General features: G+C 38.2%; 1 protein-coding gene across 1 annotated transcript in view; it reads right to left on the bottom strand.

The window, feature by feature from the left end:
- Positions 1–864: 864 nt before the first annotated feature.
- The window catches only part of TIPRL (TOR signaling pathway regulator), a 31087-nt gene continuing 5522 nt past the window's right edge, over positions 865–26429 (bottom strand). Inside the window, exons 2-7 of the mRNA XM_036076781.2 lie at positions 25306–25485; positions 24521–24620; positions 15452–15583; positions 6361–6456; positions 4043–4105; positions 865–2421 (exon numbers count right to left, since the gene is read on the bottom strand). Coding sequence (XP_035932674.1) covers positions 2278–2421; positions 4043–4105; positions 6361–6456; positions 15452–15583; positions 24521–24620; positions 25306–25485 — 715 coding nt within the window. The 3' untranslated portion in view covers positions 865–2277. The remainder of the gene's footprint in view (positions 2422–4042; positions 4106–6360; positions 6457–15451; positions 15584–24520; positions 24621–25305; positions 25486–26429) is intronic.

Here is a 26429-nt window from a genome sequence, read left to right as displayed (position 1 = left end):
CCTTATTTGAAACTCTCAGCTGCGTGTGTTAAGTCCCCTTATTTGAAACTCTCAGCTATTCCAAATTCTTAAATTCCTTTAGGAATTCCACATTCTAGATTATGTTTAGTTGCTTGTATAGTGGCCACTTGTGACTTAAGTGTTCTTTCTAAAATGTAACGTGTATTTACACCACCTCCTGTTGGAGGACTTATCACCCTTTGGGATTCCGTTTGCTTTGTCCCCCAACCTCAGTTCTCTGACATGCTCAACAAAAGCTGTAACTTTATAGATTCTCCAGCTTTTTTCCTTGTGAAGTTAGGAGTGACAGTCTCTTGCAGCTTTCTACACCCTGTTCAGAAGCAGAACTCTGACTACCTCTACTAAAGGTGATTTTGTTATTTTCTGAAATCGCTATTATTGCCATCAATTATACTTATTAAAATTTGTAATTATTTTTACTTTGTCTCCTCCATTAAACTTTAACTCTGTGAAGACCTATACTATGGCTCTTCGTTATTGTAATCCCTTCTGCCTAGTGCCATATTGGACACATAGCACTTAAAACTAAATGGAATGATATTAATGGCAGGTATCTCTATTTTCAAAAACATTAACTCATCATACAGCAAACACTGGCTGATTAAAACATCCACAGAAGTAGTGGGAGGGGAGGGCTGAGAAAGAGGAGGAACAAGAGCCCAAAAGCCAAACTGGGGGATTATGTTCTGGACTATCTTTAGATTTTCATGATAATCTGCCAGCAGAATCTGGCTATAATGCTGACCAAGTTCAAAATAGAGCACAAATGAAAAAAGTATACCAAACCATTTTTTAAATTAAGCTTCAGGAAAAACGGAAATAAATGAAACAGCAAAACATAGATCAGTAATTCCTTATTGTTTATTCTTTTCTTACAAAAAGACACTTGGAACAAATAAATATAAAATGGCATATGTCTTATTTAGCAATGGGCAAATACAGGTTTTCTGGGTATTCTCCACAGGAATAAACTAAAGGAGCTTCCGGAAGTACACTCATCCTATCAACTTGCCACCCTCTATAAAAAAAGGTCAATTCTTTTAATTTCCCACAATTTTTAGCAATAGATTCTGAAAATAAGTCATCTAAACCTGACTCAGAGACTAAGACAACTGATTCAAGTTAAGAATATATATAATGATGTTGCCCAGAAACTTCAACTAATGAATATTCTTACAAGTTTTTCATTTCTTATATCTTGTATGAATAAAGAGTCTATTCTGTTCAAATCCGCATGGCAAATAAAATACAACAGAAGGCCAAGCACAATATATACACTTTTCTGTCCTAAGAGAAAACATTAAATACAGGTATATTTAATATACAGTGAACATGCCATGTATTTTCTTAAAGCCAACAAAATCCTGATTTCCTATACCTTGCAGGTGATGTAGCAGAAGGCAAACAAATACCAAAATCACTTGTGACAAAATTTAGCTAATAAAATTAGCTAGACAACAATACAAATTCAATATTCAATGGATTTATTCATTCCAAGGTTGCATGGAAAATGAAGTAAAAAACATCAGTACAAGTAGAACCACACATAAGAAAAAGCACCTAAAGATGGAGGAAGGACAGCTCTGACATCCTACCTGTGGCTGGCAAACCATGTTCAGGTGTGTCCACGGATAGAACACCTTCAGTTTCCTAAAACCCTAGGTTATTCGGTTCTGTGTCTGAAATTTTCTCAAAGCCTTCAAAAGCCAATTTAAATTTAGAGGGGAAATATATATTTTTTAATTTGTGGGTAAAGATCATTAAAGTACAACACCAATTTCCTAAAAGGCAACTCATGACTCTCCAGAAGTACGAATAAACATCAAAAAGCCCAAAGTAAAGAGCTAGTACATCAACATGCACAATCAGGAATCCCGTGAAAGTCACAAGGTGCTGTGATTCTGTGATTTACATTAGCCTCCTCATGGTAGAAGACAGTGTTTCATGATGGATGCAGATTATGCCCACTGCTCATGAGACATACACACATCACTACTAGTGAGATCCCACTTTGTAACAATTTAGAAATCCAAATTTAACTCCAGAAAATATAAATCTGGAATATGAATTTGAAGACAGACAGTACAAACAGCAGCTGAGTGGAACCTGCCTGCAACAATCCTTTATTTTTTTTCCTTTAAGGCTACAGAAAATCTGCACATAAACAAGGCAATTAATTCTCATAATAAAAATACCCCCTCCAAATAGCTAAGGTCTCCAGTCAGATTCCATGGTCAGTATATGTTGTATCACATTCTATTCCACAGGTGTACTTTCTCGTGAGTCTGCAGGGTTAAGATCAATTCTTTCTGGAAATAGTAGCTTCTCGCAAACTGCCTCCTTTATCGGTAAATACTGTGATATTTCATTAGGTTCCGTGAAGAGGGAAGGTGAAACATGCTGGGAAACACATAAATCATATTAGCACATATTCAGTTATCTCATTGGTACCTTTTCAAAATGCTTTGGTTCAAGTATTCATACAGCACACCAATTTTATTCTATTTTTTTTATTTTTTTAAAATTTTTCTATTGTTATGTTAATCCCCATACATTACATCATTAGTTTCAGATATAGTGTTCCATGATTCATTGTTTGTGCATAACACCCAGTGCTCCATGCAGAACATGCCCTCCTCAATACCCATCACCAGGCTAACCCATCCTCCTACCCCCCTCCCCTCTAGACAATTTTATTCTATTTTTTTTAAAGAATTATTTATTTATTTCTGGGGGGGAGGGGCAGAGAGGGAGAATCTCAAGCAGACTCCGTGCCAAGCACAGAGCCCGACGTGGGGCTCGACCTCAGGATCTGAGATCATGACCTGAGCCGAATCCAAGAGTCAGACGCTTAACCAACTGTGTCATCCAGGCGTCCCAACACACCAATTTTATTTTATTTTATTTTATTTTAATTTTTTTAGTTATGTTAATCCCCATACATTACATGATTAGTTTTAGATATAGTGTTCCATGATTCATTGTTTGTGCATAACACCCAGTGCTCCGTGCAGAACGTGCCCTCCTCAATACCCATCACCAGGCTAACCCATCTTCCCACCCCCCTCAACACACCAATTTTAAAATAAGCTGTAATACATGTATGTGAGGAGCATCATAAGGTGTTTCTAATGGTAACAGGTATCTCTTGTTACCGAATTATGCAGCCCTCTTACTGATTTCCTCAAAGCTCACAGGGATATGTTATTTATAATGCTACCACAGATGTATTAAGAATTTAATACATCTTGGGGTGCCTGGGTGGTTCAGTCGGTTAAGCATCCAACTCTTGATCTCAGCTCAGGTCTTGATCTCAAGGTCATGAGTTCAAACCCCGTGTTGGGCTCCATACTTAAAAAAAAAAAAAAATTACTGCATCTTAATCTAATCCCCTTTTGTACCTTGAAAGCACTAGCCTCCAGATAGAGCCAGGCTGTGGTCTACAATGGACTCTAAGTAATGTTTCTAACCCACATATACTCTACACCCACATAGAAATAAGCACTAGGGGTGCCAATCACTCTAAATCACAGTGATATTTGCAAAAAGGTATTACTTTTGAAGCAACCTATTATAGAATCCTACAGATTTGCAGAAGCCCTTTACAAGTCCCAGGGGAGCAAAAAAGAAAGAAAATTAGGCCAAAACAAGGTATGGTACAAAATTACCACATTTTAAGAAGAAAAAAGTAGACTGGGTAGAAAGAAATCACAGGGTGACCAGGTGCTAAGTGAAAAGAACAGTTGCAGACCCACCACCAAATAGCTGTGTAATACACACCTCTGGGTCTGTTTTTCCAGAATAAAAAGTGGAAATTAGATTAGATGATGGCTTTGGTACCTACAACAACTTTAACTGGTTTTGTATTTGAGGTGAGCTCAGAAAAGTTATGCTCCTGTAGGATTTATCTTTTAGAGGCTTATTAGGTGAATCGATAGATTTAGGGATGCGGATTTGGGTGGAAACATACCAAATGAACATTAAAAGTCAACTTCTAAAAACTGATATTAAAATACTGTACCATTAAATTAGCAATTTTGCTCTCTCGTGATGTATATTCTCGTAACATGTAGGTCTTGTCGGCCTACGTTGAAAAATAAAAAAAGGTTGCAATAAATCTGTTTCTATTGTTACAAAATCCTTTCTGTTAAACAGCACAGCCTATGACAACAGAACAGTTTATAAAAGTAGCATGAAGTCTGACAAGAATATCTTATTCTGCAACGAGATAACGAATTCTCACCAAGAATTCTTAATTATTAATGCCAATCTCTATAAATCACAGTGATATCACATGTAAACAGATTTAATAATTACCACATAAGAGAAATACAAGCAAAAGTTTTACTTTGAAAAAAACATGTATATCTGCAAATGATATGTGCAAGAGATTTTAATATTACTTCATGTTTGGAACTACATCTTTTCCTTAAGCTATGTTATCATCTACCTACATAACCATGGCTACTCTCATGTTTAAAAAAAAAAGCTTAAATTTTATTCTCTCCCATTTCCATAAAATTCTTGTCAAATTGCTTATCTAATAAATCACACTTTTAGTACTTTAACTTCTCCCATTTCCAACTTTTTAAAGTTAGGTTTTAGAAAACAATTTATTACAATTTGGTTTTTGGTGAAACATTATTCAATAAAAGAAAAATCACACAAGATTAAACTCCCTTAAGAAGTTTAATCTTTTCTATTAATAAATACAAATTTTAATCTTAAATCAATAAAAACAGATTAATGCTCACTGAAAAAAAAATCAGGTAATATAGAAGTACAGAGCAACCACTGCTTCTATAGATATCACTATCCTTAACATTTAGAAATCTCTATACAGGAGTGCCTGGGTGGCTCAGTCGTCAAGCGTCTGCCTTCAGCTCAGGTCATGATCCCAGGGCCCTGGGATTGAGCCCCACATCAGGCTCCCTGCTCAGCAGGAAGCCTGCTTCTCTCTCTCCCACTCCCCCTGCTTGTGTTCCCTCTCTCGCTGTGTCCCTGTCAAATGAATAAATAAAATCTTAAAAAAAAAAAAAAAAAGAAATCTCTATACAAAATCTTATATAGGTTCATACTCGCTTTTTAAAATTCAACACTGAGATGCATATCTTTACACATCAGTTAAACGTAACTCTCTGCCACTCATTTTAATTTTAATGGATGTATACTTTTCTACTATATGGATGTAAATTAAATAATTCAAATCAGTTCCCTTGCAGTGAGCATTAAGCTCCTTCCTTCTCTTTTTTGCTATTATAAACAATAGCATTGCCACAAACATCCATATATATACATAAATATATATATGTATAAATAACTCTGTACAACTGCCTGATTAATATTTGTGGATTACTGTATATGAGAATGTTTTTAGGATAAATTCCTAAGAAATACTGCTGATTTAAAGCATAAGCATTTTTAAAATTTAGATTTCAACTTTTCTGAGGCAGAAAAATGCAGTCTATCTTTAGTACTTTTGCTACCACTTTTAAAAAGAAAAAAATCATAGTTTTTCCAGGAAAAATATCCACCCATCCCTAAGTGCAGGATTTGGGAACCAACTCCATCTTACTGGGTTCAAATCCCACTTCCACCACTATTCACTGTAGAACTTGGGCAAGTGACCTAATCTCTTTGCTGTAATTGCCTCAGCTATAAACAGAGATTATACAGCACTTATTTCACAGGGTGGTTGTGAGAGTTCAGTTATTACCACTGCCCTACTGATTACTGGTGGTTTCTTCTCTAATTCACCATTCTACACAATCACAAATCAGAGGTTACAAATCCATTCCAAAAGGACAGGCTGCTATAAGCTACTAGAGGAATTTCCATGATTCAACTTAAGTCTCCCCCTTTTCCAAACACTTTTTTGAAAACCTTGTATGTCAACAGTTCCTTCAGATGGAGTACAGAGCTTTCAAACTTTAGAACAACTGTCAAAATGATTATGTAATACAAACTTCAGGAGGCCATGTGATGGGCATGTTTAATATTAAGACATTATATAAACAATACATATGATAAACAAAGCTAAGAGTTAAGGGACAGTTTTCCTAAACACAGATTAAGTACACATGAAGTTTTTTTAGAAGCATCAGACATCCCCTACTGGGGAGTATCTTTTAGAAAACATTTTTAGCTACCAGAACTTTCAGAAAAGATGTCCTGTTTCGTTAACTGTGCAGTCAACAGTGAATGTAGAACACCCAAACTTAAAGGCTAGAAGGACTGCCATAAAATATAAAGCATTATTTCATTTCAAATTCTCAGACAATAAAACAACATGAACAAGCCCAACATCAACTAGTATATTCATTAAATAAGAATAGATACCTCGTGGTAAAGTCTTGTGTCATTCATTCTGATAAGCACCCCATCGATTCTCAAGAAAAATCGCAACAGCAGGAAAAAGCTAGAAGGCATTACTCTCTGAAAAAAATAGTAAGGCAATATTTTAATGAAAATTAAATATACTACTTTGCTAAAAGAAAGTAATTTTTTTTGAAAATAAATTTTTTTAAAGGCATCAGAGGAAGGCTGAATTAGCAGTATACTGAAATCTCTATAAACTAGAGGTTCTTTGTCATAGCTTCAACTAAGGCACAATATATTGTATTATAATATAAACATCCTGGCTTCGGGTTTCCTACAATAGAAAAATATTTTTTAGGTCAAAAGATATTGAGGTTAAAAAGACTTAAAAAATACCTAAGTAAGGTGAAAATTACAATGTTCACTTTAAAAACTGACAGTACTTACAGTAGATGTCAACATCAGTAATACCAAAATGAAAGAATAACCTATTTCTTTGTTGTTACTTGTCTCTTATTCACTTTACCTTAAATAAAGAGAAGAGACCTTAAATGGAATGGTCTAATTCAGTGCAATGAATTAAGTACTATCTCATACTGCCAAAGACTGGTTTATCAGATCATTATAACATGTTCTTAACATCTTTCATCTGTGTCTTATCTACACATTCTCCCTCGGCAGAGAGCCTACTGCTCCCTCTCCAACTCCCCCTGCTTGTGTTCCCTCTCTCATTATCTCTGTCAAATAGATGAATAAAATCTTAAAAAAAAAAAAAAAAAAGACACAATCCCAATGGTCAGGAAGTTCATCAAAGAGGGAAACAGAGAAACATGATGTGGTAGCTATAGTAACGGGGGTAGGCACAGGCTCACTAAGCACTCAGAGAAAGAAGTATCTACGTTTGCTGAAGAAAGAGAAGGCGGTGGAAAGCTGACCATGCGAAGAGCTGGGGGTGGGGAAGGAGAATTCCAAAAAGAGGAAAGAGCATGTATAAAAAGTTCTGAGACAGGAAATAGCAAGATATATTCAGGGAACTGCCTGCAATTCCATACAAGCACAGAGCAACATTAATGAAGGGCGAAGAAATAACAAGATAACCCATTAATAACAGTGCTTTACTGCCTAGATGGTCACCAGCTACGGGCCGCCAAGCTCTCCTTTCTTAGGACCATTTTTTTTTTTAAGATTTACTTATTTATTTGAGGGGGGGAGGGAGAATCTCAAGCAGACTCCCCACTGAGTGCAGAGTTCGATTTGGGGCTCGATCCCAGGACCCTGAGATCGTGACCTGAGCCAAAATCAAGAGTCGGATGCTTAACTGGCTGAGCCACCCATGTGCCCCCTGCCTTAGGACCTTTACACACCCCATTGCCAGAGCTAATGCTTACTTGTCTTCGGATCTCAGTGTAAATGTTCCTTCTACAGAGAAGCCTTTCCTACCATTCCATAATCACAGTAGATTTCTCCTGTTATCTTCTCTCCACTCCCTTTATAAATTAACAGATCTATAACTACATCCATTTATGTGTTTACTTGCTTAAAGCCCACGTCCCTCCACTTGACTGTAGGCTCCATAAGAGTGCGAATGAACAGTGAGCAGTGTTTTGTTCATCACTCTGTCCCTACTGCCTAGACGAGGAGCTGGCACACAGTGGGTGCTCACTGAAAGAGAGGCTAGAGCTCTCTTTGCTGGAGAAAAGGCTCGCAGTCACACTGCAAACTGATGGGATTACCAGCAACAGACTTAAAAGCAAGACTTAGAATAAAGAAGAGCTTGGAGGAAGAACCTGACCTCGGACAACTTGCTGTGTCACAACAAACTGACTGGGAAGCACATCATTACTTGACAGAGTGCTACTTGTAATTACTGAAAAGATTGATTGGCAACATTTTTTCAAATTTCCAAATTAATTATTAACACACTGGGCCCAACGCAGGCAGCAATCATTTCAGCATGGCAGAGGGGAGACTAGGAATTAGAAGACCCAAGTTCTAGTCCCAATTGCATAATTCAACTGTGTGGGGATGTTTGGAAATTTCTGAAGGTGTTTTTCTCACAATGATGAGCAACTGCAATATTTAGCAGTTGAAGACCAGAGATGTTAGATGTTCTGTAATGCACAAGACAATCCTACACAACAAAGTCCAATCCTGCATCCCAGAAAACTTCCAAATATCTTAACTTGGCATTCACATGGCTTAAAACAAAACAAAACAAAACAACAATTTATACTGATCTGACCTTAGAACTGAATTCCATTTTACATATAAATGCAAAATTCACTCAATTTCTAGGAACACAATTACCTTGTAAATGAAGGAAAGATTATACTTTGCTTCACTTGGAACTTAAGGGCTGTTCACCATTTTTGAAAAATTACATCACCGATGGCAGTCCTGATCGTGTTACCTGAGTCCTTCCCTGACAGCCGGCACCTCCGCCAGCCCACGTCTAGATCCAGCTGTGGCTTCACAGTGAGTCAGTATGCAAATGTATGTACCTGACTCCTTCATTATGTCTTGTAGTGCAGTCATATCATGCACTGACATACTGAAATACCTATTTTATCCTAAATCAATGTCCTTTTCTTTTTTATTTTATAATTAGGACATTATGTTGGTTTATTGGAAAGAAGATGGGTTATATGATCTATGAATTACATTTCAGGGTAGTAAAAGGGAGGGGATGCTTAAAGTATTTGGTAAAACAAAACAAAACAAAACAAAACAAAAAAACAATGGTGCAATGTTTAGCTACCAGAACTTTCAGAAAAGATGTCCTGTTTCGTTAACTGTGCAGTCAACAGTGAATGTAGAACACCCAAACTTAAAGGCTAGAAGGACTGCCATAAAATATAAAGCATTATTTCATTTCAAATTCTCAGACAGACAATAAAACAACATGAACAAGCCCAACATCAACTAGTATATTCATTAAATAAGAATAGATAGTGTTGAGAACCACTAATTGAGAGCAAGTTACTAAACCACCCAAGGTCTCCTTCTTCATCTATAAAAATAGGGGATGTGAAGAAACAATTTCTTAGGCTCTGTCTCTGTAAAATACGGCATTTCAATAGGACTACATTTCAACGAAAGCTACCTCTGCACAGGCATTGTGGGACTTTTTGTCCCCAGAGATGAAAGATATGTTCCTACCTGGTATACTTGGACTCTTAAGTAAAACATGGAAGTAGAAGGTAGACAACATTCACTCCTGACTACTCAGAATGGAACTAACCATTAGCTGTAAAAACCATTACAGAACATAACAGCATTGTCAGTATTTGGGAGATAGGGAATTTATTTCCTTTGAAAGCTAAAAACTTACATATTAGCATGAAAATAGCTTTCCTTTAGATCTTTGTCAGAGGAGTCCTATCAGCTGTAAACCCTACCAAGGACAGTATATTAGAACACAAAATCCTAACCTAAAAACAAACATTGCTGAAAGAACCTAATTTAGAAAACAAATCAGGGATCCCTGGGTGGCTCAGTCAGTTAAGCGGTTGGCTCAGGTCATGATCCCAGGGTCCAGGAATCGAGTCCCTCAACGGGCTCCTTGCTCAGCAGGGAGCCTGCTTCTCCCTCTCCCTCTGCAGCTCCCCCTGCTTGTACTCTCTCTCTCTCTCTGACAAATAAATAAAATCTTAAAAAACAAAACAAAACAAAAATTCATTCCTGAAATATCCTGTAATTAGATATAGGTAATGCTACTCACACAAAATTATCAAAACTCCGAAGAAACTCACTGAAGCAAATCCAAAAACAACCCAGACCTCATGGTGCACAGAGCTCTAAATCTACTCTTTCTCCCTGGGGTTCTGTGCCATAGGAAATTTTCTTTTTTTAATTAAAACTGTCTAGGTTTAGAATTAAAAATTAAGATGGTAAAAACACTTCAAAACCTGAAACAAATAAATTAAAAGCAACCTAAAAGGCTCTATCTAACAGTATCAGGAATCTAAAGTAAGTTACTTTGTTTATATAAGCAGCTTCCACATTACAGTATCATTTCTTTTGAGTGTTTTATAATTATTATGGAAACCAAAAAACCAAACATTCATAAGCAACTAGATTTACAATTCTAAAACAAGACCTTTTTAGCACTTTTCTGGCCAAGATTAAAATACCAAGTAAAGGCAATGAACATTACTACCATTATCCCAGATAATTCCAAGAACATTTTGAAAGTGAAAGAAATCTATACAGCTGTCCCTTGAACAACACGGGTTTGAACTGTGCGAGTCCACATATGCTGATTTTTTCCGACAAATTTTCTCTTCTCTATTTTCTCTTCCCTATTGATGGTCTTAATAACATTTTCTTTTCTCTAGCTTACTTTATTCTAAGAATACAGTATATAAAACATATAAAATGCAAAATATGTATAATCAACTGTTTATGTTATCAGTAAGACTTCTGGTCAACAGTAGGCTATTAGTAGTTAAGTTCTGGGGGAGTCAAAAGTTATACAAGGATTTTCAACTTTTTTTTTAAGATTTTATTTATTTGAGAGAGAGAGAGAGTACGTGTGCACACAAGTAGGGGGAGTGGCAGAGGGAGAGGGAGAAGCAGTTTCCCCGCCGAGCAGGGATCCCAAAGTGGGGCTTGATCCCAGGACCCTGGGATCATGACCTGAGCTGAAGGCAGATGCTTAACCGACTGAGCACCCCCGCAAGGCGCCCCAAGGATTTTCAACTTCTGAGGGAGGGTTATTGGTACCCTTAATTCCTACACTGTTCAAGAGTCAGCTGTTTATTCCATACCCCCAATCAAAGTCCTAGCCATTGGGAAAGATATAAGGTAGTCCTTAAAATTTTATACTTATTTTTAGAAGTTCCTCAGAGGGCTCTGTTAAACTAAAAATAATCTGAGACGGTTCACATTTTATCTGAAAGCAATTGGGAAAAATGTAAAGTCAGAAAATGCTCTAAGTTAAATGGCCTCAAGTGAGCTTAAGTGGAAAGGACCCAGCAGGGGCTCCAGGATAGTGGTGGTCCTTCACGCTCGGGCACAGGCTGGTGACGAGACAGCCTGTACTACTGGGACAGATGTCACAAAGAGCCCGCTCAGAAAATACCTCCCTGTCACTGTGTTCTACCACCAGCCCTCTCTCTGGCCTGGCTGGACAAACTTACACACCTAGAACTCAGATCAGGACCGCCTCCTCTAAAAAGCCTTTCCTGCCCTATTCTCTCCATTCCCATGTGTCTACCCAACCTTCTAGTCAACACACACACAGCAAGTGTACTATGGATAGTCAAACAAGGAATATTCTCTGTCCCATTGTGTTAAGAGATAACTAAATCTCTAATCTGCCTAGGTAATTCTGCTAAAACTCCAGGTTTGGGATCACTGGACTAGCGGTAGGCTTACCTACATCCTGTGCCCCTTTCCTCCTATCACCACGGAAGAAGCATCTCTCCTGTCTAAGGCTAATCCTTCCTACCATGAGCTAGATCCTAGAAGATTATGAGCAAAGGCAGAGTCAGACTGATCCACTGTGTGACTGATCTCGGGCAAGTGACTTAGTATCTCTGACCCTCCATTTCCTCTCACTGTGTAGAATTTCCCCAAGGATAAGAAGATAATATAGACAAGTATCTAACACGGTGTCTGTGAAATAATAGAAAATAGATATATATTGGTCTCTGTTTCTGGTTCCTGACAGAGGGCTTCTGAAACCCTTGTAAATTCCTAAGTGATAAGAGCACTTAGGAACATCTTTTGTTCTAGTGAAGCAAATCTGGGTGGGCACCAGGGTGGGGATGGTCCCCAGAAAGACGAGGCCATGATTAGAAGCTTGGATTTTCAGTTCCAACCCTCACTTTCCAGAGAGAAGAGAGGAGCTGGAAATGGAGTTAATAACTGACCACGCCCATATGAGGAAGCCTCCATAAAATCCTAAGAGTATGGGGTTCAGAGAGTTTCCAGGTTGGTGAACACCAGGAAGGAAAAGTACCCCAACACCAAGAGGGTAAATCCCCAAGAGGGATCATCTATATCTCTGTTACCAAACCCTTTAATAAACTGGTAAACATAAGTCAGTGTTACCCTGTGAGCTGTTCTAGCAAATAATCAAATCCAAGGGGAAGAGGTCATAGGAACCTCCAATTTGTAGCCCAGTTGGACAGAAGCTGTGGGTAATCTGGGGACCTACCACTTGTGGCTGGCACTGAAGAGGTAGGGTTGGGGGTTGGCAGTCTTGTGGGGGGTGGGCAGTCCCCTTAACCTGTGGGATCTGACAGTATCACCAAGTAGATAGTGAGTTAAATTGCAGGACATCCAGCTAATGTCGCAGAATTCTTGGTGCGGGGAAAAAAACCTACACATCTGATGTCAGAAGCATTCTGAGTGTGAGAGTAAAGGAGAAACCTAGGAGGAGAAGACTGGAGTTCTTCCAACCCAGTGTCTCACAGATAGTAAAGGCTCAAAGCCTTCCTCTTCCTCCCCTCCTCCTCATCCCCATGAGCACCTGAACCTGCTAGTCTTCCCATATTTTTTTTAAAGATTTTATTTATTCATTAGAGAGAGAGGGAGGGGAAGGGCAGAGGGAATAGCAGACTCCCTGCCAAGCAGGGAGCCCAATCCCCAGGACCCCGAGATCACGAACCGAGCCGAAATCAAGAGTTAGATGCTTAACCGACTGAGCCACCCAGGTGCCCCTAGTTTTCCCCATATTTAGAAAAACAAAAAACACACACACTTCTGTTAACCTCATGTCCTCTCGTAGGTACATCTCTGTTTCTTCTCATCCAGGAAGTTTTTTGGAAGTTTGGTCTACTCCTTGTCTCCAACTCCACATCTTTCACTTACCCCCTCACCATGTAACTTAAACTGCGCTTGCCAAAGTGAATAACAATATCTTACTTGCTAAAACCAAAAACAAGGTTTTTAGTCTAGTGTACACCATCCCATTCTAAGATTCCATTCTAAGATCTCCTTACAGCATGATACTTTCATGTCCTTCTTGAAAAGTTCTGCTTCCTTAGCTTCTCAGGCACCACATTCCTGGTTTTTCACCTACATTTATATCTACCAGGCTAATCTTTGCTTCTATAGAAGGAACTTCATCTGGGGGCACCTTGGTGGCTTACTGGTTGGGCATCAGACTCTTGATTTCCGCTAAGGTCGTGATCTCCGGGTCGTCTGATGGAGCCCTGCGTGGAGCCCCACCTCTGGCTCCTCGCTCAGCATGGAGCCCGCTTCTCCCTCTCCCTCTGCCCCCCCCCCACTTGTTGTGTGCTCTCTCTCTCTCAAATAAATAAATAAAATCTTTAAAATAAAAAGTTAAACAAGGTAAGGGGTGCCTGGGTGGTGAAGTCAGTTCAGCGTGCAGACGCTTGGTGTTGGCTCAGGTAGTGATCTCAGGGTGGTGAGCTCAACCCCCGCATGGGGCTGTGAGAGCTCAGCGTGGAGTCTTCTTGAGATTCGCTCTCCCTCTGCCCCTCCCCCACCTGTGCATGTGCTCTCTCTCAAATCTTTTTAAAAAAATAAAAATAGGAACGCCTGGGTGGCTCAGTCGGTTAAACGTCTGTCTTCAGCTCAGGTCATGATTCCAGGGTCCTGGGATCGAGCCCCCCATCGGGCTCCCTGCTCAGTGGGGAGCCTGCTTCTCCCTCTGCCTGCCGTTCCCCCTGCTTGTGCTCTGTCTCTCACTCTCTCTCTGACAAATACATAAAATCTTTGAAAAAATAAAAAAATAAAAATAAAAAATAAAGTTACACAAGGTAAAATGAAAGAACATGTTAGGATGATGTTGTTCCTCACTGAGACTTAGCTACTATTTACACTGGTACACACATAATACATTTATGCCCATCCTCTCCAACTCCTTCACTCACAAAAACACATGTGCTCCCCATATAGCCACCTATTTGGATACAAATGCATACTCAGATATGCAAACCCACAAGGAACATTTCACACAGTCAGTTAGTCATAGTAGGTGGGTGGGCAAGTAGAAAGGTACATGACTGGATGAGTTGGAAAGTGAACAAATCTAAATGACAAAAGCTGAATTGGGGGAGGGTTATAGGTGAACAAGGGAGTAAGGTGCTAAAAAAACAATTATCTAATGGCAGAATAATGATAGATATTAGATGGTACAAAGAAAACTGTCATTAATTAGTTTCATGACCTTAGATAAACCAAACTTTTGGGCCTTGTCTATAAAACACAGAAGCTAGACTAAGGGATTCTCTACACATTCATTATAATTCCAAAATTCTGTGATTGTATAGAAAAACTTAACTTTAAAACATATTGCTGTTTTGATCTATTGTTTCCATTCCTTATCATTTCAATCACAACACCCACAGCCATTATGCTCCAACCACAATTTCTGATGCTGGGGCCCTGCCTTTGACAGACCTTATGATAAGTGCTATAATCAAGGGGTTTAAAAAAAAAAAGTACTGATAGGGGTCTGGCAGAGGAATATTTAACTCTGCCTAGGGGAGCTGTTGTGTGCCTTACAGAGGAGATGACATTTCAGCTGGGTCTTAAGGGATAAGGCATGTAATACAAAGTTTCAGTTGAAATTTTTCTATAAAGTGTTAGAAACCCAATTATGACCTAACAGTAAACACATATGAGTAACTGCTAATGAGCTATGTATTATTCTTTTTAAAGATGTCCCACCAATAACATTGTAAATGGAAGTAGTCCTCCAGACAGAAAAGAATACAAAAGGAGAAGGGAATTCACACGTGTCATTTCTGTTTTCCACTTCTGTGCTCAAGATGGAAGTGCAGTTTCTGAGACACCGAAATTCTAACACCCATGCTGCTACCTGCAGATCCTTTCAACAGAATCTTTAATTCAAAAGTGAAAATTAAGCCATAATTTTCATTCAAATTAAATAGTAAGCAGACAAACTATAAAGTAGCTAGGCAGCTCTTAAAAGAAAATGTTTGGCTGAGCTAAAGTTTAGGAATATACTAAGGTTTTGTGAACTTTGTAATGGATATGAAGATGCACTCTAGACCCAAGTGATACTTTACATGATACCATGTTAAGACTGTGATTCTAAGTGAGTCTTATATTTCTGACCAATGGTAAGAATGGAAGAAGGAAGTTAATTTTAAACAAAAATCATAGTACTCACAATTTTCACACTCAGGCTTGAAACTCCATGATCATGAAGTTCATCCTCAAACAGGAGAACCTCTTCAAAAAATTTAATCTGTTCTCTGGCTTTCAATTTCTCGGTATCTATATGATCTGTTGTAGGTACAACCTGAAAGAAAAAATTCAATAAGGAACACATACGAATTTAAAGAGCTAGAGTCACAGGAAAATAGTTTTTCTACCAGCTTTGTCTTCATAGCCAGAGCACACAGTTCTACTTTTGGGTGTCGTCAGTAGACATTAAAGATGAGATATGCAAAAAAAAAAAAAAAAAGGGAGGCACCTGGGTGGCTCAGTCGTTAAGCGTCTGCCTTCAGCTTGGGTCATGATCCCAGGGTCCTGGGATCCAGTCCCGCATCGGGTTCCTTGCTCAGCGGGAAGCCTGCTTCTCCCTCTCCCACTCCCCCCTGCCTGTGTTCCTTCTCTCTCTCTCTCTCTGTCAAATAAATAAATAAAAATCTTAAAAAAAAAAAAAAAAAAGAGATGAGACATGCTCCTTGTCCCTGAAAAACTTCAGGTACTACAGCTGGCTGATATTGTAGCTTCACAAAACAGAGAGTCAAAAATTCATCATCTTTCATAAAAGTCAAATTCAAATCATGTGTTCTGTTGTGATTATGAGAAAATTAATCATCTGAAAATTAGTGTGATGAACTATTATCATAGATGTCCCAAGCAGTTTTGTGCTGTGAAAGTCCACCTTTAAGACACTGGTTTGGAACTTAAAAAATTCCCATTAGAATCTTGTTATATATTTTAGATTCCCAGCCTCGCTTCCCCAAACCTACAAACAAAATAGTGTTTTAAATAAGGAGGTAAATAAGAACTTTCAGAGAAATTCTGAGGGAAAAACTCCTAGCATTCCAAAGGGCTTTAGAAGATGCTGGCTATTTCTTCACTGTATTATTTTGTAGCTCACGGACACACATATTCACAACCCAACAAGAGCATCAACAATGTTAACAAGGCAAATCATATCAGTAGCTTACTAAGTCCAAGCATCTCCTAACAGCTATAGAGTAGGATCTGAGATAGCATTCTTTACTCCACCCAATTTCACTAAAAGATATTCAGCTTTTCTATTCTTTGACATAGTTGTATAGTTGTATCATAAATACACACAATGCCTGTCAAACCACAGGTGTTCAGTGAATGGCAGCTATTATTTTACTTTTCTCAGTAGCATGATGAGGTAATTTGACTCATGGACAGAATTACAAAATGGAGAGTAGTTTGCGAAAACTGGACAAGAATTAGAAGAATATGATAAAGGATGTTCAGAGACTGCATGGATTGGGGCGGGGGAATAGTTTAAAGGAGTATTATGGGATGTAGGGGGAAGAGATTATGATGACAAGTAGCAGTGTGCACAGGAGTCCCAAGAGGTGAAAAAAAATGTCCAGAGTTCTTCCATGTTCGCTCACAGATAACGCTTTAGCCCTCTGCAATTTTTTTCCAAAATGTGTCTGGAGCAGACCTGAGACCACATACAAAGGTGAAAATTGGGAGTGGGAAGGGAGGTGAGGGGCGGCGAAAGGGCAACATACCCAGCGCCTTGTGTCACCTGCATGTTTGTGTTCTATTTAAGACAAAAGCTGGTGCTTCTAGGACTGCCAAGAGCATAAAACTTCAGTCAGTATAAACACAACTTCTAAGTTCCCTACTTTTTATTTAGCTTTAGTTCAAAGGAACACATTTGTAAGATCCTCCTTATAAAAACATCTGACTTCAAAAAAATTAACCAATCATTATATCCATTTTCTCATTAGTAAATGGCTACTTCACTAATGTTCCATATATACCTTCACAAGGGATTGATAAAAATGAATCTGTTTGCCATTTACTCGTTCTTACAAAATACTTGAAAGAGAAAGACAGAAAATAATTAGATAAAACATGGGTTAGGGATGTTCATTATATTTAATTTATCTATACTATCTTCATTTGCAAGGACAAATATGTTTAAAACATATTTTCTCTTCCTCAACTCTATTTATGTCCTCCCTAAACTCAGGCATCTGAAAAGAAAGGGGGGAAAAAACCAAAACCAACAGCTCAATTGAAAACAGATCAAACACTTCTGGCTTCTAGTATTGTCAGAATAAGTAACCCAGACAAATCCTCTTGCTGAAGACAACTTAAAAGCTGAATGAAAAAACAAAAACTTCTTAAAAACAGCAAATGGTCAAGATGCAGAAGAATTACTGGACTGAGACCTGAAAAAGGAGTGGAGCCCAGAAAAAGTGCAAGTGAGCCTGTAGTTGGCTGGTTGGGGCCTGGAGGCATCTGGAATGGCTGATCCAGGGGAGAGGCTGGGCTCTGCTGTTTTTTGGCTCCATCACTGCTCAGTGCTCACGAAGGACAGGGACCTTGGAGAATTCCCTGCGCCCCTCCCAATTTTGGGATGATACCCTATAATGCTACACTGGTTTCACAACTTCTTATATTACAGGCCTAGAAACCTCAAACTCTGGTCCCAAACCAGAGGTTAGCAAACTAAGACCTGTAGGCCAGATGTGGCCAAATGTGGCCCATCACCTATTTTTGCATGAATTGTGAGCTAAGAATCATTTTTACATTTTTTAAATGATTGGAAAAAGCAGTTAAGTTAAAAAAAGAATATTTCATGACACATGAAATTCAAATTCATTATATGAACACATATATGAATTCATATATATTTCACTATATGAAACTCAAATTTCCATGTCCCTAAGTAAAATTTTACTGAAACAAAGCCATGACCATTCATTTACTTGTCGTCTATGGCTGCTTTCAACTATAATAGCACAGCTGAGCAGCCGCAATGTAGACTCTATAACCCTCAAAGCCTAAATAAAACATTAGCTATCTTGGGGCGCCTGGGTGGCTCAGTCGTTAAGCGTTTGCCTTTGGCTGAGGTCATGATCCCAGGGTCCTGGGATCGAGCCCCGCATCGGGCTCCCTGCTCCGTGGGAAGCCTGCTTCTCCCTCTCCCACTACCCCTGCTTGTGTTCCCTCTCTCGCTGTGTCTTTCTCTGTCAAATGAATAAATAAAATCTTTAAAAAAAAAAAATTTGCTATTTTCCAGAACGTCTGTAGAACTATGTCCTTGACTATGAATACCCTCAGGTACCTGTCAGATATAACAAAAATCCTCTCTGGAGAAAAATATCATCATCCTGGGATTTTAACAAAAATAAGGAGACATATTAGGAGCCTAGACACTATAAACCAGAACCAACAGAAATAACAAGACAATAAAAGACCCTAGGGACTCCAGATTTTGAAAATGAGGCCCAAGCTGTAAAACAATAATGCACACTAGTTTTAAGGAACTAAAAGCTAAGGTCAAAACTTTCAAATTATACTAGAAAATATTTTACAAAAAGAATTATGATCAGGTAGAGTCTTGCTGGAGGGTGCTCACAACGTCTTCTTTCTTTTCCTTGGTGGCTACCTTTCACAATTCATTAAACTGTACCTTCATGTTTTCAGAGTTATTTCACAATCTTTAAAAGGCTTAAAAAACATATGAACACTATAAACATTCTTAATACCTTACAAGAAAAGTGAGTCCCATTCACATCTTTCAAATAAGAACTCCTTCACATCAGATTGAGGTTTACGATAAGGAAATTATTTGACTTATAAATATTTTTAAATTTATTATATAAAGTTAATTAATGGTAAATGCTAAGAACCCTATGCTAAATTTCCTTTTAAAAAATTTCCTCTTTAGGAGCGCCTGGGTGGCTCAGTCGGTTGGGCAGCTGCCTTTGGCCCAGGTCATGATTCCGGGGTCCTGGGATCGAGCCCTGCGTCGGGCTCCCTGCTGAGCGGGGAGCCTGCTTCTCCCTCTCCCTCTGCCTGCCGCAACCCCTGCTTGTACTCTCTTTCTCTAATAAAAAAAAAAAAATTCCTCTTTAAAAATTACTGAAAAGGGGCGCCTGGGTGGCTCAGTCGTTAAGCGTCTGCCTTCGGCTCAGGTCATGATCCCAGGGTCCTGGGATCGAGCCCCACGTCGGGCTCCCTGCTCTGCTGGGAGTCAGCTTCTCCCTCTCCCACTCCCCTGCTTGTGTTCCCTCTCTCGCTGTGTCTCTCTCTGTCAAATACATAAATAAAATCTTTAAAAAAAATAAAAATTATTGAAAGTAGTACGTGTGTGTGTATATACATACATAAGATACATATTTATCTTCACATATATATAATATATATAAGAAAAATTTTTTCTTTTCGTTTCTATGGTACCTACCATTAGTGAAATTACTGTTATATGGTGATTTTTTTTAAGTGAAGATAGAACTTCCATACTATACAATTCACCCTTTGAAAGTGTACAATTCAGTGGTTTTTAGTATTTTCACAGGATTGTGCAGTCCTCACCACTAACTCTAGAACACTGCATCACCCCAAAGAGAAACCCCCATACTATTAGCAGTAACTCTCCATTCCCCCCTCCCTCTAGCCCATGGAAACCACTACTCTCATTTCTGTTTCTATAGATTTGTCTCTTTTGCAAATTATTCTGGAATCACACACACGTGTTTTGTGTCTGACTTCTTTCACTTAGCATGTTTCTGAGGCTCGTCCGTGTTGCAGCATGTAACAGCACTTCACTCCTTTTTCAAGGCCAAATAATATTCCACTGTCTAGATACACCAGTTCTACTTATCCACGGATGATTATTTGAGTGTTTTCCACATTTTAGCTATTATGAATAATGCTGCCCTGAACAGCTGGGTACAGGTTTTTGCATGGGTATAGGTTTTTCAATTCTCCTGAGTGCATGCCAGGGAGCGGGGGGGAGGTTGAATTGCTGGCTTATATGGTAACTCTGCAGCCAAGAATATGTAATATGAAATCTACCATCTTAACCATTTTAAGCATACAATTCAGCATACAATTCAGTAGCTATATTCACATTGTTGTGAAACAGATCTCTAGAACTTCTTCATCTTGCAAAACTGAAATATTATTAGAATTGTTAACCCAACCCCTGTGAAAAATAACTTTATCAACTAGGGTACAATACTTATGTGCAGTTCCTTCTGCCTTTAGACTTAACAAAGCCCATTCGTTTCCAATGTTTAAGTCTGCACATTTCTCCCTAAAAACGTACTTTGAAAAGCTTAAGATACTGAAGATGATATAAAAATGACCAATAAGCATATGAAAAGATGCTCAACATCACTAATCATTAGAGAAATGCAAATTAAAACCCCTCATATGTTGCTGATGGGAATGTAAAATGGGCAGCTACTGTAGAAGAGGTTCTTCAAAAGATTAAAAATAGAATTGCTGTGTGATCTAGCAATTCCACTTCTGGGTATATATCCAAAAAACTATAAGCAGAATCTCAAAGAGGTATTTGCACACCTCTGTTCATAGCAGCACTATTCACAATAGCCAAGGACAAGCAACCCAAATGCTCACTGACAAATGAGTGGGTAAACAAAATATGGCATATACATATACAGAAATATTATTCAGCCTTAAAAAGCATGGAAAGTCTGACACACGCTATGTTGATGAACCTTGAGGACAATATGCTAAGTGAAATAAGCCAGTCACAAAAAGACAAATATTGTATGATTCCACTTATCTGAAGTATCTAGAGTGGTCAAATTCATAGAAACAGAAAATAGAATGGTGGTTGCCAGGGACTGGGGGAGGAGGAAATGGGGAGTTATTGTTTAACAGGGACAGAGTTTCAGTTTTCCAAGATGAAAAAGTTCTGGAAATTGGTTGCACAACAACATGAATATACTTAACACTAACTTAATATATACAGAAATTGTTAAGATGGTAAATTTTGTTAAATGTTTTTTTACCACAGTAAAAAAAAAAAAAAAGAGAGAGAGAGAGAAAGCTCAAAATATTAAATCACACTGAATAAGTTGGCAAATGTTCCAACATGCTTTAAAAAAGAATGCTTTTTTTAGGGGCGCCTGGGTGGCTCAGTCAGTTAAGCATCTGACTCTTGGTTTCAGCTCAGGTCATGATCTCAGGGTCCTGTGTCAGGCTCCAGACTCAACGAGGAGTCTGCTTAAGGATTCTCTCTCTCCCTCTCCCCCTACCCCTCCTCCGGCTCACACTCTCTCTTTCTCTCACTCTCTCTCAAATAAATAAATACATCTTTAAAAAAAATGCTTTTTTAAATGCATGGACATTATACACGTTTTATTCCTAAAAGGCAATACAACTTGAAGAGGCAGTCTTCCACTTCTATTCTCCTGCGAAGTCATTTATTTAACAAGAATGAAGAAAATGACCACATGTTGCCAGGTACATATTAGGTACCTGACCTCATAACATTCTTTTTTTTTTTAAGATTTTATTTATTTATTTGACAGAGAGAGACACAGCGAAAGAGGGAACACAAGCAGGGGTGTGGGAGAGGGAGAAGCAGGCTCCCCGCAGAGCAGGGATCATGACCTGAGCTGAAGGCAGACGCTTAACGACTGAGCCACCCGGGCGCCCCTGACCTCATAACATTCTTACACCATAATCTCGGAGGTGTTCTGAGGGTGGCCCAGCTAATAAACAGCAAAGTTGGATTTGAATCCAGCCAGTACAACTCTATGACTGGCTCTCTTCTCTTGCACTACGCTACAACTCACAGAGTAATAGGTAAAACAACACAAAAAGAGTGAGAAAACACTAGACACACAGCAGCAGCAGCCCCCAGCAATTAAAAGGCAAGAATTTAAGGGCAAAAAAAAAAAAAAAAAAAAAAGGCTTCATTCTAATGCCTCATTCTCTGACATTTTTACCATTTATATAAAATATATTCTCCTCCACAGGCATATACTTCTATACACACCAGAGCTTTTGTTTTCAGAAAGGGTGGAAGAATTGAATAACTTAAAGTCCCAAGTAATATTATAGGGCAAAAAAAATCCTTAGGTATCAAGAAAGCCAAATGCAAAAAATGTTCCAATGGAGTGATCGTCCACATACAACAAACATCCTTAACAATAAGCTACAGCATTGGTATTATGCTACTAAGAGAAACATACTTTAAGATCTTGAACCCATTTCTTCATCCACAAAATGAGGATAAGAATGCCTATGACACAAGGTTATTTTGAGGATTAAGCAACAAAGTTCTAACAATTTTGCCTAGAAAATGGTTACTCAATTTTTTAAGGCAATAAAGGAACATATTCATCAACTCTGTTTAGACCATAAGGCAAAAATAAATATTTAGACAATATATTTAGTCTTGGTATTTCAATAATACTTAATATATATTTTTCTATAATATCTTGGTATATATCTAGTCTAATATTTTAGTCTTGTTATTTCAATAATATTAACTTAGTTTTCCTGACATTTGAGATATGATATTATAATAATAATAGCAGCTACCATTTATGGAGATCGTGCTGTGGAACAGACACCTTGCTAAACACTTCACATATGTATTCTTAATACCTTACAACTGCTATTATCCAGTTTACCAAAGTGAGAAACAATGGTTAGCAAGATTAGATTGCTTTTCCAAGTTAAGTGATGGTGTTGGGATTTGAACCCAGGCCTGCCAAAGCCTGAGCTCATTACCGCCAGTGAGGGGTGATCACACTGACATTTGTCAACAACACCTCAGAACAAATTACATTACAGGTTAAAGTGTCAGTAAGAGTACTGAACACACGCTTTTCACCTCCTACAACTCTCAAACGCCCTGTTTCTACTGCTGTGTTTCTTGCTCATTGGTAACAGCTGATGCTACTTCATAACCCATAGGAGGCTTTTTGTAAGTCATCATTCCTACAAAGGGTTAAAACGAGTTCCCATTTCCTCACTCCCAGCAATGAAATATCAAATGAACTATGTTCTTTACAAAGTTTTTCACTCAGGAGAAGAAAGGAGAACATTAATCTATGAAGTATTAAGGGACTGAAAAACCTTGCTCCCCATTAGACTGTATCAGAGGGATTTTTGTCTGTTCTCTGCTGTATCCACAGCTCCTAGAATTAGTGCCTAGCTCAGAGGAAGAGTTCAAGAATGAATGAGTGTGAGTGAGTAGAGTGAATGAATGAATGAATGCATACATGTTCTCTCAAAAAATGTGTATTTGTCTTGGAAGCAGTGGAGAAAAATAGTTAAAGCTTGGATTATAGGAGTGGAAGAAAATGAAGAGAATGGAGTTCTTGCTATGAACTTCTGTCTTCCCGAGACTCTAAAAATCTCTGCAGAGACAAGGAGTCCATACACAGCTCTATCTCCTTAACATTTCTGCCTAGGCACCAACATATGATAGAGGGTCTCCAATAATTACTTTATTTACACTAAAATAATTTTGTTCTCTGTAATTGAATGTGATAGAGACATGCAACCTAAGCCAAATTTTCTTCATTTCAAACTGTAGGATCTCAAAATGCAGCTAAGTTCCCAATATGACACCTACCAATTCCACTTTCCCAGCATCATTCACCACGAAGTGAATCTCTTCTTAAGCATGGTTTACACAGATGCATTATTAACATGGAGCTTTAGAATTTATCGAGAGCCTTCCCACAGATTAGCTCATATCAAACCTCTGATGCTGAGGTCACTATTTCTGTTTCCCCAGTTTACTAATAAAATTGAGACTCAGAGTAAATAACTTGCCTAGAGTCATACCAGGTTCACAGACAGAGCAGGCGGGACAAAAACCTAAGCTGTCTGACCAAAAGTCCTATCTGCCCACCTGCCTGTTCACCCGTAAAACTGTAAGCTACTAACTGGCAGGTTCTGTCTAAATCACCTAATTCATTACACCAAGGGCAGATACACATTTTAATGCTTCTTGAGAGTGATAATAATAACATTAAGGCAGTTTGCTATTGCTACTAAACATACTTTTGAGAATAAAAATTGTTCCCCTATGGCCTTCTTATTTTCTGTTTATAATCAAGAAGCAAAATCCCTTCACATTAGGTTCTGAAGCTTCCCTCAATAGAAAGTAAGTGGGATGAAAGTAGTAGCAAAAATAAGCCATTATTAGAAAGTCCTAATGCTGAGACTGTCCAAGACCATTAATGACTTTATCATAAAAGCAAAAAATAAGATTTACCTTTAACTTAAGTGATTCTCCAAGTAATGTTCCCTTATAATCTGTTGTATAGGTCCAATCGTATGGTTTAATAACTTCTTTGGAGTGTTCACCCTCCGTCCTCAAATATCAAAATGAGAAGGATCAGATTTAATGATGCAGAATATAGATCATCTGTATTCATATATCACACCAAATTACATTCTACAAATAATACAAATATCCTAATAAATACATATACTCGTCATAATTCACTAATATAAGATCTTTCTTGGTTTTTCTGCATATTTATTGTTATTAAACTTGTCATATGCTGATAGAGTCTTTCCAATTAGTCTGTATACCGCCTAAGGACATGGTTTAAAGGCTTGTACTTCTTTCTTTCCTCCAAGGTACCTAGTACATAATAGGCACAAAGTAAATAATTGCTGATTTGATTATCAAAGAAAATACATTTTTCTCTATTTCAATGCTCCTCACATTTACAATGCAAATCACAAGTAACCATTTTTCTTCAAAAACAGGAACAATAAAAGTACAGAGTATACTCCCTCTTCACTAAAGAACACTGAAAGCTCAAAAATGTAAACCTTACATAGCTCAGCTCAACTGTAATTCAACTGAATTCAATTCAAGAGGTGGAGTAACTAATCTCCATTTTATGGATGAGAAAAATGAATCCGAGAATGATCCAACTATCAAGTTTAATAATACTTGCCTTTCACTCAAATAAAATACACATATCATGACTGAAGATTTCTTTCAACTCTTCTTTTTCATTTAACTGTAACTGCCCAGATTCTCACCTGCTTTCCTGCCACTCTTCAGCACAGGCTACTTTAAGCATTCCTTGATAGTTGTTAACACATCTTAATGCATCTGTAGCATTGAACTCAATCCCAAAGCCAGAGCCATGCTGGATTCTTAAAACGTTGTCTCCAAACATCATTTCAGGGAGAGATGGCATATGTAATTCATCGGCTAACCTATGCATAACCAAAAGTCAGGTAATAGTTCCAATAGGGTTATAATTATAAAGTGGGCAATAGAGGCAAAAGTTTAAATGTGCTCTGAGTGAAGTTCTAAGGGACCACAAGGAAAGCACAGGACTTTAGTGCAAGTGCTCTACGATAGCTACTTTAGCAGATCAGAAGGCTTTCTTTTCGATTTTCTTTCCTAAGACTTCTGGATTTTTTGAACAACTACACAGCTATTATTGTTAGGTAAGGGAAAATAATACTATATTAAAAAATATATTGTTACATAAAGTCAACATAGGATCTATGCATATCCTAAGACCACAATTACCTTCCTTCCTATTGCTTTAGATCTATTTCTAATCAGACATAGCAATCAAATCTTGCATATATATTAAAAGCAAATAAGCGAAAAAACCCTGCATGAACAAACTAAACAATGGAAAAAATACTGATTCTTATCAGAAACATCTATTTCATTCCTGGATCACAAAAGGCCCACCACCATCAAGAATAAATATGGGTGGGGCGCCTGGGTGGCTCGGTCGTTGAGCGTCTGCCTTCGGCGCAGGTCATGGTCCCAGGGTCCTGGGATCGAGCCCCATGTCGGGCTCCCTGCTCGGTGGGGAGTCTGCTTCTCCCTCTCCCTCTGTCCCCCCATCCCCTGCTCATGCTCTCTCTCGCTATCTCGCTCTCAAATAAATAAATTAAATCTTTAAAAAAAAAAAAAAGAATAAATATGGGTTCTAATCCTAGGAGAAGACCTAATGTACCATAGTCTCATGTTTCCATAAACTTCATGTTTCTGGTAGACTTTTTGTTCTTACACAATTATATTAATTATAGTTATGAAGAAAAGACAGCACTTAAAGAGTCTGTTTCTTGTAGGAAAACAACCTTTCCAATATATTTCTCAACTTGTCACAAGTTTTAAAAGATGGTAATAAAGAAAG

This window comes from Halichoerus grypus, chromosome 7, assembly GCF_964656455.1.
Source record: "Halichoerus grypus chromosome 7, mHalGry1.hap1.1, whole genome shotgun sequence".
Taxonomy (NCBI): Eukaryota; Metazoa; Chordata; class Mammalia; order Carnivora; family Phocidae; genus Halichoerus; species Halichoerus grypus.
Note: the sequence above shows the minus strand (reverse complement) of the source record. Positions and strands in the feature narration are given on the sequence as shown.